Below are 15,877 nucleotides of genomic sequence, written 5' to 3'. Positions count from 1 at the left end.
GAATGACATGGCTATAGCCGTCTTGAAATATTAGCTTTATGTGAAGTGTGGATTACCATCAGTAATCACGGGTAAACAGCTGTCGTCAATAAACATAAAGAACTGTTTGAGCGCAACTAAAGTCACAAATTAATGGCAGCTTGCTAACCAGCAATGTCTGACTGTAGTAAATGGTAAACTGAAAGCAGTCCAGAGACCAGACTGAAAAATGAGTTCAGCGTTTGTTGAACACATGTGAACATGAGAGGAGGGGTGGATGAAAGGGTTTAAAGCTGACAGACCTCTGGGGGGCATGAGTAGCTTTGGGTACACCACTGCTGTAAAAGAGACTTGTAAAAGGTAGTGTTGCCTTTTCTGATAGTAGATGACTAAATCCAAATGTTGTGCCTTTAATCATAGGAATGGTTGATGTATTCATTAAAATGACTAATAATATAATAAATTATCCACATTTGTATGGTGAACAGCAGAGTAAGAAAAAGTCAGTTAACTGGTTTCACATTTGGATTGTTGTTCCAACAAAGAAGAAATATGAGCAAGTCATTCTTTGCCCTCACAACTTGTAATGCTTTTGTCATTTTTTATCCTTGCATCATTTTAATGGGCTAAATTATTAAAACACGAGTATAAAAATGACAAAAAGAATCTTTAGTTATAAAACAAAGTGTGTTACAAGTGGTCTGTGTTAAGAGTAATTAAATCATAAAGCCCTGCCATCACACTTTATCTGTCTCCATTCACATTGTGTTTTATGGTTCAAGTTGCTGATGCAGTTAATGGTGATTGATGTGACTTTTGTGGCTCATCGAGAGAAGAAAAACAAGCAGACAATACACCGTTTACTCTCCAGGCATATTTAATTGGCACAGTAAACACAATACAAAGTATTCAGTGCTCCAAAACACAAGCATGTGGCCTACCGAATGGAACACAAACGAAAAAGTGCAAAAACACACCATCTGGTAGACCTTACAAAGGAAACGAAGTCTTACTTTGCAAAGCAGATAAAGTAATGGTAAGACTCTCCATAGTTAAAATAGATGTTTTCCTTTTTAAACTTTATTTATATACTCATATATATTTTCTCTAATTCCATCACGCCATTTCCACTGTACACGCGGGTTATTCTGGGGCATCGACAGAAAAGGTTTGTGGTGGTTTCGTGTCAGAGCAAAGCCTGCCCTAAAGCTACTGCTGCCTCATCGGATTTAATCATATCATTTGCCAGACATTGTTTGATCACCGTGATGTGTGAAGCGATGAGAGGGGCGAAAGCAAACGTGGTATTTGATTCAGCAGGGATTTGATCATTCCTTACATCGGCAGTCCAAATGATCAGTACGTCCATCATTCCTCCACACGGGGAGTGTTCATAAAATTCTGCATTAGACAAATATACGATGGCTTCATCCAAAACATAAAAACAATGTAACGGTTACTCATGTTTGCAGTTAAGGGATTTTAGTCCCATTCAGGTACAATAAGCAACAACATATCATTCCAGCTTTAAAAAAAGAAGAGAGGAAAAAAAAGGAAGAAAAAGAGAATCTTCACTCGTCATATATGAAACAAAAATGTTAAAAAATCACGTGCATTATGTGCCATTGAGCAGGGGGAATCAGTGGACATCATTTCTCTACCCTGACAGTTTCATGATTAGAAATTTGCCCCCTCGAGATAATCACATCTTCGTCTCCTCACCATACCACAGCGAACGTCAGCATCGTTCCTCCTCTCAGTGAAACCTGGTTAAGGCCCAAAACGGGTGATGATCGGCGTGTTGTCACATTTCAGTCAAAAACTCACAGGAAAACGATCACAGTATATTTTCATATACAGTAGACAGTAGGTGGAGCTTGTTACAAACATCGGGTGTAACTCATATCTTCATAGGTTTCATTTTTGGGTGCTGCTTGGACCAAGTGGAGCCACTTCCACAAGGTGATTAACTTTAAACTAACAACTTGCATTAGACGCTCTGATCAAAACATAGCAAACTAACACTTCTCATACGTACTGTACTTACAAAAAAACAAAACAACCTTGACCTATCTATGCATGAGATCATTCAGGAAAAAAGAAAAAAACAAAAAACATAATGACACTTTGGGTTCCTATCGTCCTTTTTTGTGATTAAACTACACAAATTTGAGATCACTTACTTTCTGTTAAAAACAGGGAAACATGCTTTCTGAACAGATGACTGAAAAAACATGTACGTAATTAAAAAAAAGAAGAAAAAAAAAAGACCCACAGGCACCAAACCCAAACAATAGCATTCAGGTTAATTCAAACAGTATGACTAGGCAATGAGGGTTAACTGAACTTAAAGGCTGGAGGGAAGGGGCGTAAGCAGGCTTAACACCCCCACCGCCTCCTCCAACCCGCCAGCACAGGGGCGAGGAGGAAGACAGGGCAAGCATGCAGCACACCACAATGCTGAGGGACCCCCGCCCTGTTGCAAAAGAAAAGAAAAAACAAAAAAAGGCTTAAAGCAGCCAAGGGAGCTAGCCTGAGCCGCCATAGCCTGAGGGAGGGGGGAAGGGCTGTGGAGGTGAGGAAGGGGGTGGGGTGTGGTCAGAGAGAGGAACAGGCACCAGTGACAGAACAAGAAATGGCTGGATGGTATGGATGGTGGATGACACCATCATCTAGAGTTCTGCCCCTTCAGCTGGTCCTGGATATGTGGAAGTGATCTTGGTGAGGAGGAAAGTGGAAACTGTGACACAAAAGACCAACGACCACTGAGATCAAACGAACGTACATGAGAAGCACAGGAGACAAAGACAGATGATTAGCACCTTCAGTTCTTCTGATTCCAGTTAAGTGAAACCTGCAAATACAGAGCTGATTTAAGTGGAAGGCGTGAGTATGAGCATCTTGTGGCGTCAGATGAAGCTGGGATGATTCTCTCGAGTCAGTGAGCGAGCGAGCGTTTCATCCACCTGCTTCTTCTGTCCGTCCGCTCCTGTCGGTCTCCGTCCTGTCTCTGACCACACCCTCCTTCATGTATGTGTGTGTGTTTGTGTGTCACAGGGCAAAGGGAAGGAAAAAAGAGAAGTGGCAGAGCCAGGGAAGCCAGCAGCCTCAGTCATGACCGCACATGGTGCGAGCAGTTAGTTTCATTAAAAAGCAAAGCGTTGCTGCAAACAACATAAAGCCGTTTGTGTACTGCGGCTGTGACTGCTGAATGGGGGTTAAAAATGGAGAAGTTATGAGCACTAAATTTTCGATGCGTTCTGTCTAAACTTTTTCTTTTTGTTTGTTTGTTTGGAAAATTCAGATGCGTTCTAATCGGCCGTCTCTCTTTCTTTTAGACTCAGGTCATCTTTCTCTCTGACTCTGTGAGCATGTGAGGAACGTGGTGGTTTCTCCGAGGCTGCTTGCCCTGCCATTCCTCAGCCAGCCTCACACTTTTAGGAATCTGTAATTCAAAAAGGAAAATACAAACAACAAAAAATAACAAAAAGAAGAGTTAGCTTTAAAAAGAAGTGAAGACCAACCCATATATTCAGATATGGAGAGGAGGTCATTGCATTAAATATGAGACTACATTAAACTGGTACTACTACTGTATCTCCAAGAAAGACGTGTGTTGTACGACCTGAATTAACACAAACATGCATCTGTTTAACTAAAACCACTGGGCTTGAATGCATGTTAGAATGAAATGGCTGTACTATCACAACACGCTGTAATCCTGTTACGATAAAACTCCCACAAACGCCACAGCACACACCAAATTTCACAATTTCTGTGTGTTAAACCTGATGTAGAGTTACACCTCGCACATACGGCCATGCTATGGCTGTAACAAATCTTCAAAACTGATACAAGGGACCCTCCAACTCCCAAAATCATACTATATCTGGCCTGTAGTACTATTTTTAGATCTGTGGTGTCAAACATAAGACCAAGGGTCCAGAATCGGCCTGGCAAAGACTCCTAACCAGGCCCACTGGACAGCTTTGGAAATTTCTTTATAAGTTTTCCAGCTTAATCTTTAATGATAAAAAACAGCCTATAACTATTCACACTACACTAAAGTAATTCGGTTATATAAAAAAAAATGAAATGACAGAAACGTTTTGTTTTGTTTTTTTTAAATGTGTATACAGTAAAAAAAAAAAAAAAAAAAAAAAGGTATTTTCTGTGAATTAACAAAAGAAAAATGCTATTAATTACAGGGCAGCCAATGTGCTACACCTAAAACTTTTTCTGTAATTTGTTTCTTACCATTTAAGCCCAAAGAGTCATTCTAACAGATTTCTGTCATTTACTACAGCAGCTTTTCTTTATTATGTACAAAAAACTGAGATGTCCCGTTGAAATTGCACCTTATTTTAAAAAATTATATTAAGATATCTCAAAGTTTAAATGTTTAATTTGACTTTTTTTACACTTACAGAAAGAGGAGTAGAATGGGTATGCAGCTATATGTGGTCCACAGTGTGAAATGCTTTTGTCATCCCTGATCTAGACTGTTTTGGTGCGAGCAGATTTATGTAAAACCCGTTTACCTAAACTGTCTCACTGGGCATTCATAGCAGAGTGACAGCATGTACGATCGTGGCTCAGGAGTTAGTAGTTCGTCTTGGAATCGGAAGGTTGCCGGTTCGAGCTCGGACAGTCTCGGTCGTTGTGTTCTTAGGCAAGACACTTCACCCTACTGGTGGTGGTCAGAGGGCACGGTGGCGCCAGTGACTGGCAGCCTCGCCTCTGTCAGTGCAGCTGTGGCTGTAGCTACAATGTAGCTTGCCATCACCAGTGTGTGAATGGGTGGATGACTGAATGTGGGGTAAAGCGCTATACAAATACAGGCCATTTACCATTTACATCAATGGTGCCCCCCTCTGCTAATGTTAGCTAGCTGCATGGTTTTTACAGTTAGTGGATGTAGTTGCACAGTAAGAAAATAGCACTAGAGGCCAGAGGAAAAATGTGTAAATTCTATTTTGAGGTGAGTTGTGTCTTTAAAAGAGTGAGAGTGATTTTTGAGAGAGCCCTGATCTTGGAAAAGAGTAACAGAGCACTGAAACGACCTAGAGGCTACACACACACACCATGCTTTTAGTGTAAACACTTCAGAGACCGATGCAAACAAACCACAAAGCTTTAGAGTCATGACCAGCTCCATATCCCAGCTCAGCCTCACCATACATAGTTTACTTCAGCTAATACTTCAGTCCTTTATTCTTTTACCACTGGCCTGCAAAAAAGGACCAGAACAACCCAACACTGTCATTATCAAAAGGTGAATTTAGAAAAAGGAAACATTATAAGGCGGCTATTAATGTTATTAAACTGGACAATATTTTAAAAAATGACCCCTTACAGGGGAAAATAACTTGTTCTTGTTGTAACAACACTGTAATTTATCTAGAGCATGCAACACTTGAGAGGCAGCAGCATGATTTTTAATCTAGTTTAACCTACAAAAATATCTCTTGATATGTCTTCATACTGTACAGCTGATTTAAATTACATTTGCTTGATTGCACATTGAGCATTCTTTCTTTTTAGGTACGTCAAGTGACCAAAACACAATAACGTCTAAAAATGTAACTTTGAGTTGATGGTCACTGCCTCTTCACATGGTGCTTACATTCACTCAGCTGATTTATCACCACACAGATTCAGCTTTGGCCACAGTTCTGGCTCAAAGTCTTAATTAACAGTGTTTTTATTTGAGTAGAATATTGTTATTCAACATTTTAAAACCTAAAAGAAAATCAAATACTGAATGTCTCAAATATACAGGTGATCACTGTTAGGTGCTGATTTGCGCCATCATGAGCTTTGAGTGTGCCATGTTTTATTTTCAATGACCACTAGGTGGCACTGCCGTGAATAAGAGAGGCTTCACCTCAAACACTTCTTAGACATGATATCTGATTGGCACAGCTCACGCTACGCTATGAGGCACAATGGACAAATCCGATTGCTCCTTCTTTGTGGAGCGGCGTGAAGTGTCTGTGTGTGTGTGTGTGTGTGTGTGTGTGTGTGTGTGTGTGTGTGTGTGTGTGTGTGTGTCTGAACTAGCATCTATAATCTCTGTAACTTGCCCCACTCGTTCAGCACGTGAATGGAATACAGAGTAACAAAAACTGTCATAGCAAGAACTTGCTGAGTTAAATGTATGTCATAGCACCTTTGGCATTCGTTTCCAAAAACACTTCAACGTAGGATGTGGGCACGTATCCTTCCTCATCCTCGTTCCTCCGCACGCGTGTCCAGCCATCTCCTTTGTCTTCTTCTATGACGTACAACAGCTCACCCTCAGCCACGGAGATGGTGCCCTCATTGTGACCTGCAGGAGAGAACAGCCGCAAACCAACAGAAGATAAGAACGCTGGCTTTGTATATTAATAGGAACCATGTTGATTAGTAGCGCACTTTGAAAATCAGAGATGCAAGAAAAGAGGAAGCAAAACCAGATGCTGTACAGCAGGGATATAGTCAGAGACTACTTGTAGAAACTCCACAGGCACTTTAACATGTCCTGAGTCAACATATATGAATAAGCACAGGTAGTTTTAACAATTAGTAGTGCTTCATGTGATCCACCCATTTTAACAGAAATTCTAAATTTAATCTATTTCTGAAAAGTAAACATTTATGGATACATTAGTTAGGAAAGTGTTACTCAGTGTAAGCCCCTCTTATTCAGTTTTGGAGCTGGGGGGCTGGGGTTGGGGAGCCAAGATGTTTGAGGCCCTACAAAAAACCATAACCAGATAATTAAGGGAATACAACTCCAAGATGAACGTTATTGTGTTACAGTTTATTTGTTTTTTGTGATGTCGTTATGTGGTTAAACTTTGCTGCTTTGTTAAAGGTTGTGCTTTGCTCAAGTAGATCTCAATAGACCAGATTCCAGTAAGTTTAATCTTTTACGCTGTACTTGCGTAACACAATTATGTGGAAACCTTATCTGTAATCAAATTGCTTTTTTGAGAGTACACTCCTTTTTTACTTTTGAACAAATGTTTGAGTATGAAGGTTTTATGCCAAAACACAAGGTATACAGGGCGGTGAGCTCTCTGGAAATATGTGTAACTGTAATTCATTTACGTGACTGTAATCTGCAACAGTAGGGACTGGGGTTATTCCTGGGACTTTTCTCTCATTTCTTGTTGCCAGTAGGGCAGGTAGCATTTGGTTATGTAGCCTTGCTGAAAGAAAAACCCTCCAGAATGACTGAATGACTGCAGTATTACAGAATTACTTTATTACTGCTATTCTAATTTTCATGATTATGACTCATCAAAGGTCTGAAAAACTGAAAAACAACTGAAAAACTAGTTTAACCTATACAATGAACCACAATTTCACCGTTAACCCAGCAATCGCTACAGCTAAAGTAAGATAGATCTTTACCGCCTCTTTATATGCACTGAGCTTTATGTTTAGCAGCTTTGAATAATTTTCCAAATTTGATTTTGAAATAGTGCAACTGAGAAATGAGTGTATTTTTATTCATACTCCTCCACACATTTGAACACAAAGATCGCATCCCTACTCCTCCTCCTCATTCAGAGGAAACAAACTCCTCCACCCGTTTTCCATCAGACTCAGGTTCAGCTTATTTCCAGAAATAACGGGACCTCAGCAGCAGCCACCAGCCAACGAGCAGGCTTCATACTTACATTGACCGTTTTTATTTTAAACCAATGTGGCTGCAGTTACCTTCGAAGGGATACAAGGCTTTGCAGGTGCCGATGGTAGGCAGGACCTCCTCATCATCAAACTCGTCATCGAACTCCGTCGTGGTGGTTGGGGTGGGGATGGGTTGGGCTTTGACCTGAACCTCTGAATTCTGCTCCTCTGTGTAGCTGCCATCCGGGCTGCTCAGGGGCCAACACACACACAGTAAATATACTGTGAAAACACACATCGATTTCTTCCCAAAAAGTCATGTGTGTTACAAACTCTGGGTTCTGTGGCTGCTTTTTGCCAAAGTATACCATACCTCTCTCTGTCCTGTGCACAGTTGTTGCTCACTGTTGTGCTATTCTGGGTCTCATAGAGTCCGCTTTTCCGGTGTGAATCACTCTTAGACGGCATCCTCTCCTCCACCTCTGCTAACCAGCCCTGAAACACACGCAATCATTATTTGGCTCTAGCTTTTCATTTTTATTACATGACAACTTGGACGAATGACAACTTGAGGAATTCTTTTTATCTGTGATAACTTTACATTCGGCAAGGACCTAGCACAGAACGAACACCTCATCCTTGCATTCCCCCATTTATTTACACGGTTAAACCAGGCCATTGTTCTGGGACTTCTCTCTCTGCACAGAGAACATGGAACATGCAGCCAATCCCTGCAGCTGCCTTGCATCTTCTCCTAATATGGATAAGCGACAGTCTTCTTTGGAATTACCCCAGCTGGAGATGTGTGTCTGAGCTCCTCATTATTTACTGTTTCAGATAAACCAAACAACACAGCCTTGCCAACATTAACACTCAAAAAGGAATAGGGGCTCAGACAGACACTGAACTTACCTCAAATTTCTGTACTTCAGACTGGAGCTTCTCAATGTTTTGACCTATTTCTGTTAGCCGGGGGTCCACACTGGCCGGGTCTCCCATCTGAGGGTTCTTTATATACACGTCTTTCATCTTAGTCAAAGCATCTCTGGAAGAGCAAGTATTTGTAAGTCTTTGAGGCTTCAGAACAGAATGGAAAGATTTATAACGCTAGATTAAAACCCCTCTGAATACCTCTGGTCCATTTCTTTTTGTATGTCTTTACTCAGCTCATCGATCTTGCCCTGCAGCTTCTTCCTCCTCTGCTCTGGCGGCAGGTGACTGAAGTCCTCCGGTACAGAACCCTGAAAAAAAAAAATCACACCATGGAAACTTTTTTAAATACTCAAAGAAAATAACCAACTTCAGTAATCCTTTTTGTGCCTTAGCAGGAATCAGTTTTTGATAGGTGCAGTATCTCTCTCTGTTTTTGGGGTTTTTTCTATTTTTTTTTTTTAACCCTGTGAAACAAGACTCAGGGATAAATGGGTATCAGGGTAAATAAATGGAGCTCCTGTTAGGCTTTAACTGAATCACTGAAGGAGATACTGCAGCCGCTCTCTAACACACTCTGTGATATTTAGGATGTTTAGCTCTGTAGACTTGAGGCCTTTCACCTATTCAGTCGCCACACCTAATTTAGAGCTCTGTAAATGCAACGGAAATGTAATAAAGTTTTGGCCACATCCTTTCATTGCATATAGTGTTTCAGGGTCAGCTAGCTAATGGATCTGTTCTCTGACAGGAACGGCTCTTTCTTAAAATGAAGGTTATATGAGCTGCAAGAGGTTGGCTTGACAGGAGTCATGTTTCCTGCTGAGACTGTAATACTGAATAGAATGAGTCATGCTGCTCCGCTGCCTCTCAGTCTTTCTGTAAACATCTGTAAACAAAGCATCAAAACTAATAAATAAATTGATCAGTAAGGATAAGGTAATTAACTAGCTGCTTCTGTAAGTCTTGGAATAACTCAGAAATGTTGGTACTGCAGTACAGCTTACTTGATACATGGTTTAATTTTTTGGACCCTATATATATATATATACTGCGTTCAAGCTACTATTGTTGTTTAAAAACAATTGACTATCCATAGGTTTTAATGATAGGATTTCGCAATAAGATGCAATGAGGCCTTTGTTTTATATTGTTACTCCATTTGGGGCAGCATTGTGGTTCAGTGAGTTTATGATTAGCTGGAAAAAAAGAACGAAAATAGTGACATATCGGCAGAAAATCTTTGAACTGTGTGGACTGAAGAGGTCAAGGCCTGTGATTGGATCTCATTGAGATGGGTCACAGTGGCACCACAGGAAATAAATGCTGGATCTACAGCCTGGAGGTCAGGATTCACATCACATGAGCCAGATAGTTACCACGGCAACCTTACCCCTTCTCCCCGTATCAGCATGCAACACTTAAAGGCATGCAACACAACAAAGATCTGTCAGTCAGCATGCAGGCATGTCATGCTCTCGTATCAGTGAAACATCACAGTACAGAAATGACTCATTAGTGTTTACGTATCCACGTATCCTCAGACTAGTGAGGCACTACGATCTAAATGTAAATTTATTCTACGTGATTAAATTTAATCAATAAACAAACTAAAACTATATGCAGGCATTTAGTAACTTGATGTTGTAGTCAATAAAGTTGATGGACTGTTAGAAAAGGTTCAAACTGATCAGTCTTATTTGACTCAGGCACTGACGTACAAAAACAAACCAAGCATATGCTGTAAAATGTCAACATTTAAAAAAAAATTTTAAACTGTTTAAAATTTGCGAAAATGCACTTGTTGACTTTCTTTTCAGAAAAGAAACTCATGTCTGTACAAATATGCTTAACATAAAGACTGGAAGGACAGGGAAACGGCTGTCCAGAGGGGAAGATCTCCTCCTTTCTGCCTTGCATGAAGGGCGATACTCTGATGTTATGTTACATCAACTACTTCTTCTTTGAAGCTATGCACCATCCCATCAACACTCCCCCTGTGCAAAGCAACTTACAAATCAACATGGAGAGACACGACTCGGACTCGTGTGGATTTTTGAAAATGAATTTTGCTTAATTATCCACTTAAAGCTTTTTAGTTTTGTTTGCCGGAAACACAAAGAGATTCTCTCTGATCCGCTTTGATACTAAAGGCGAGTCACAGGCAAAGCAGGCAGGCCATTTCTCCAACTGGGATATACCAGTTAGCCCTAAAAACAGATATGAGTTTCTCGTCTTATTGCCAATACCTAATTAGTCCATTTTGGGGGTTTTTTTTCACATATTTAAACAGGTAAAACAGATAAAGTACTGTTAGAGAACTTTTAGGTTTTTCTGCATAAAGCCAGGACAGCTGTTTCCCAGTACTTCCAGTGTGTATCACTATTATCCCTTAACACACCATAAAGTGAATGTTTCAAAATATGAAAAGGATTCCCAAAAGTATTAAACAATTTCACTAATCCTTATGTTTTGAGGAAATCCTCGCTAGTGTTAGATTTACAAACCACACACAAAAATATCAATAAATCAATAAATGGAACCGAAGTGGCATGCAGTGTAAGGACAGGAGCTCGCTTTCTACAGATCGGCAATTAGTATATGTTACAGGGACATACAATCAGCTGAGACAAGAAGGACTACGAGACAGACTAAAGGACAGACAAATAAAACACAGAGTAAATCTGATCACCTCAATGAGATTCCGGACGTGGGAATTGAGTGTGATCTGCATCACAGAGACCACAGACACATTTTGGGAGAGACAAAACGGGAACACAATCACAACATAAAAACAAACAAACAAACATAACACAAAAATGAGACAGCGACGTGAGTCTCAGGTCCATTGTTGTGTTACAGCAAAACTTAATTAATAATTAAATTAGATCCAAAACAAATAAAATGAGAAAAAAAAGAGCACACCAAAAACATATCAGCGTACAGAACGTTATTGAGACTGTGTTACTGGGACGACGTCACATGCGTGCTATGGTCATGCCGCTACGGTCGTGCAGTTATACGGTCATGCTTACCAGCTTGAGAGAAAGCTTCATGGGGGGAGAAGAGAGAAAAATGGCGAAGAGCAGGAGAGAGAAACAGACAACAGATAAAAGTCAACATGAGGAGAATATTACGGCCATTTGTTTTATTTTCCTTTCAACAAAAATAGTTTCCGTGATTTTTATAATAATGTTTTACTCTGCCAGACTTCACCATAAAAGGAAAAGAGGGTAAAGTAGTTAAAACTTCAAGAATCTGATTTATATACTAGCTGTGTAATTACAAAAAAAGCTCTATCAGAAACGATTTTAGCTACTAAGACCCCGCTCTTTTTTTTCATGTGGTGAAGTTTAACATTTCTAACATGATGAATTCATGAGAAATGGGAAGAAAAGTTGGCTAACAGGCCAACCTACTGCAAAAGCATGAAGTCACTGAGAAAAATTAAGGGAAGACAGATGCAAATTAAGAAGTAGAGGGAGAATGACAACGACGACAGAGGACAATGTACCCTTTACTTCTTGATCCCGCTCTGCTGCCTACACAATGACACACAGGGCACAGCAGAGGGCGCCAAAAGCATGTTACCACATTAGCAGGTCCATATGTTGACATGGAGGCAGATACTGTACACAGACAAACTGGAGAGATGCTTTCAGAAACCAAATATTCACACTCGTGAAGAACAGCTTAGAAATAGACGGGTCTCTAAATTTTGCAAACTCAAGTGGCTCAGTGAAAGCCAAAAATTAAAACAGCGATAGAATTTGGCGAGGGACTTTGGAGAGGATATGGTTCTGAATACAAAGAACAGAGCAGGTTAACAACAACAACTGGTTGGTAGAACCAGAGCAGATGACTTGTAATCCTGTTAAAAGGTCACATGCTGGTGCACCGAGGAGCTCTACTCACTTAGATCCACTAATCAAGTCATCCACCTGTGAATGGCCTTTTATGGTCATTGCTATGTGATCCCCCCCCCACCCCACACACACACACACACACACACACACACACACACACACACCTTCACATGTATAAAAACTACTTTGTAGAAGTGCAGGCAAAGACACAGGCCTTTGCTTCTGTCACCGGTGGGTCATATATGGACTTTGTATCCGGAAATGAAAAAGAGAAATTTTTGTCTGAAAGTTGATAAAAACTGAAGTGAAAGAATCAAGTAAAGCTGGTCCAAAAGATCCTTTCATATTCTTTCTCACAATTTAAATAAAAGTTATGTTTGATGTTTTTGTGAAATTAAAATGTTTATAGAATAATTAGCTAAAAAGTCTAAGCTGGTCTGCTTCTGTACGACACATTATACTCCAATTTTATGCTCCCTTTCTAACAACAGGCCAGAAAAAAATGTGAAAATTAGCCTTTTAAGCTAGCTTCGACTTTTGCATTCATCATTGCATTGAGGACTTGTTTTCCTTTGAACAAAACTGTTTGCACTCATCAGCCTGGCTTTCAGGATTTCTCAGCGCTACCTGACGAGCAGCATAACTTCTTTTCTGCTGTCGGTTGCTTTCGGTTTTGTTTACAGTGGGTTTCCTATAAATTAGCAGCTTGAGTCAATAACTGCTGTTCATTTTTACATTTATGTCTCTAGCTGTTTGTTTTATTACTAAGTTTATGTGTGATTTATCATGGGACCACTTAAAAGCTGCAGCTTTCCGTAAAGAGCGTTTTAGATTTGTTCTTGAGACAGACACAGATCAACAGTTATATTACAGACAGATAACACTGCTGCACTATGGCACACCAGCACAAAGAAAGCCCCAGAGGGGTAAATTCTGGGTACTGTAAGCTGGACCCAGACCCAAAGTGTAACCAGCACCTCGTGTCATACAGCCACATGAGGTTTAATAAGTAAAGAGCGGTAATTCCTCAGTATCATAAATAGCGTCCTTATAACTCTCACATCCTCAGGTGCTTGTGACACTTTGTGAATTGACCCCTTGTAGATGCTCAGTGGGGAAGCCCTGAAACAGCTGCGAGACACAGCAGACCCCAAGCTGGCACATGTGATGAGGGATGAAGTCATCATTTTCTAAAATCATTCTTCCGACTCTGCACACAACCATGTGATCAATACTGAGCCAAACACAGACACTAGCCTCCTTTGTGAGCATGTTTTGCTTCATTAATGGTGAAAATTTCCTCAGACAATTATTAATGAGGCTACTGCCTGTGTTATACATGGCTTTTACTAATCACACACATCCACAACTATTCAATGTTTATACACGCCAAATACACACCTGTTGTCTCTCTCTCACACACACACACACACACACACACACACACACACACACACACACACACACACACACACACACACACATATCTGGTGTGGTGCTCACTGAAGCCGAACACACACACACGCACACGCACACACACACACACACACACACACACACACACACACACTTACAACATATTGCCTTGCTTCAAAAGCATACGTGGGTCTGCCCAGAGTCCTCTTCATTAGCTCTTTGTGATAAATGAGAGAGCGCGGAGATTGTTGCTGTGTGGTCATCAGAGAGAATAAAGCTTTGTCAATAAGAACTTGGGAAACAACACTGATGTGCTTGAGCTCTTATACTGTATGCTGCCTTAATTTGACTCTCAAGACACAGACGCATTTTCTTTTTTCTCAGAAGCAACACACGTGCACGCACACATACAGTGACTGGGGATGAATTAGACATCTCATATGCAGTGCACACAAGCTCTCCTGCAGGTGTAGACATCCTGCCATTGCGCGGAGACACAACACCCCACCCCCACAGACACGACTACAGCAACACTTGTGTATTTTATTTGTTTTCCTACAGCTGTAATGACAGAATGTGACTGTAAGAGATTTTATTGGTGGATTTTCAAACAGGGATTATGCTGGAGTTACATTTGAGTCTTTTCAAGACAATAACCAAGGGAAAGTAATTATTTAGTATATTATATTACTTTTTAGGTTAAACATTTTCTGAATCAAATTAAATGCTGTGTACCCATATACGCAACACAAAAAGGATGGATGGATTAAGCAATGATAAATGGTTTTTATCATGTAGGGCTTTAGGCAAATTACCTTTTCCCATTATGACATGGTGAGCTCCCTACTCTAGCTCTCCAAAGCCTTCTGCACATGCACTGTCTTCTGTCACGATACCACTTTTTGATTCAGTGAGTAACATCGCTGAGAGGTCACAGGCACGTACAAAACCACATCTTAACATTACCACATACGTTAGTCCAATATATTTAGACTTCCTACAGACTTATGATGATGACCCTAGTTTGAAAAGACAGTAGAAGAAAAAGGAAGAGAAAATAAGCCTTTTACCTCCAAATGGTGATAAAGTGCTTGTTACCATGGTTACCTACATTTTTGATGTTTTATTAGATTTATTCCAAAAAGAAAGCAATATTTTAACACGGTAATCTACATCAACCAGCATCTAAACACAGAAAATAAACTTCCACTAGATGTAAAAACACCTACAGATCAATTCAATGCACCCTCGTTAGGAATGGAAAGCAGTACTGATGAATTTAAAGATCTCCACAAGGCTTTCCGGTCTGATAAAGCTTTTAACCTTTAAACCTTTATTCAGCCTTTCTTATACCATGAAATGTTAGAATAAGGTCAAACTTCAGTTTAATCTGTGCATAGTTGAAAACAATGCATCTGATTTAACTCTTTTTATCTGTCTTCTCATGAGCTGTTGCAACACATCCGCTTTTAGAAACATGCACTTCCTGATAGACCTGCTCGAAAGAAATACGCACTTCCCTCTGCACTGCCTCATTTGAATCATTTCCTCTTCGATACTCACACACTGCACTACTGCAACACATTGTTCTTTTGCCTTTTCAGACGTCATGTTAGCACCAATTCAAACCAATGTTTTTACTCTGAACTGCTCCCATTTCAAATTATGAGCATAAACAAAAAAACGATATTTGTGGAGTCCGGAAGGAACATTGGGAGTTACAGCCCATTCCTGAGGTCACGGACAACTGGAGAGTGAAGTAAGAAAGGACAGGAAAGCATGCTGTGACTTTCCCCAGCAACTGTCGCCTGTATCTCTACAAAACACGCACTGGACTTTAGAGCAGAAATTGTGATGACACACACAAGGGCACTGGAGAGGTGCTGATAAAACCATCCCTCAGGAAGTTGTCTAAACTTACTCTCCCACCATACCAATCGCTTGATTCATACTTGAAGGTTTAACCTTCTTCTTGGTTCCTAGCACGTGCAAAACCCAAGGTGGTAGAGAGGGACTGTCATTGTGAGCACAGTTAATCTGAAGAATGAAGGGACAAGATGAAGAGG

General features: G+C 40.4%; 1 protein-coding gene across 29 annotated transcripts in view; it reads right to left on the bottom strand.

Annotated features, from left to right (window-relative positions):
• Positions 1-833: 833 nt before the first annotated feature.
• Positions 834-15,877, bottom strand: part of fnbp1b (formin binding protein 1b) — a 54,545-nt gene continuing 39,501 nt past the window's right edge. For 6 of the 29 annotated variants that reach the window (XM_080303550.1, XM_080303559.1, XM_080303545.1 and 3 more), the window contains 8 exons: positions 11,565-11,579; positions 11,222-11,257; positions 9,923-9,949; positions 8,731-8,840; positions 8,512-8,644; positions 7,974-8,094; positions 7,690-7,860; positions 5,396-6,310 (listed from right to left, as the gene is read on the bottom strand). In XM_080303550.1, coding sequence (XP_080159676.1) covers positions 6,132-6,310; positions 7,690-7,860; positions 7,974-8,094; positions 8,512-8,644; positions 8,731-8,840; positions 9,923-9,949; positions 11,222-11,257; positions 11,565-11,579 — 792 coding nt within the window. In that variant the 3' untranslated portion in view covers positions 5,396-6,131. Of the gene's footprint in view, positions 5,210-5,395; positions 6,311-7,689; positions 7,861-7,972; positions 8,095-8,511; positions 8,645-8,730; positions 8,841-9,922; positions 9,950-11,221; positions 11,258-11,564; positions 11,580-15,877 lie in introns of those variants that run through there. The other 23 variants (XM_080303553.1, XM_080303560.1, XM_080303566.1 and 20 more) reach the window with 13 other exon arrangements.

The sequence above is a fragment of the Astatotilapia calliptera genome, chromosome 7 (assembly GCF_964374335.1).
Source record: "Astatotilapia calliptera chromosome 7, fAstCal68.1, whole genome shotgun sequence".
In the NCBI taxonomy this organism is placed as follows: Eukaryota; Metazoa; Chordata; class Actinopteri; order Cichliformes; family Cichlidae; genus Astatotilapia; species Astatotilapia calliptera.
The sequence above is the reverse complement of the archived record's forward strand: the minus strand, read 5'-3'. Positions and strand labels throughout refer to the sequence as shown.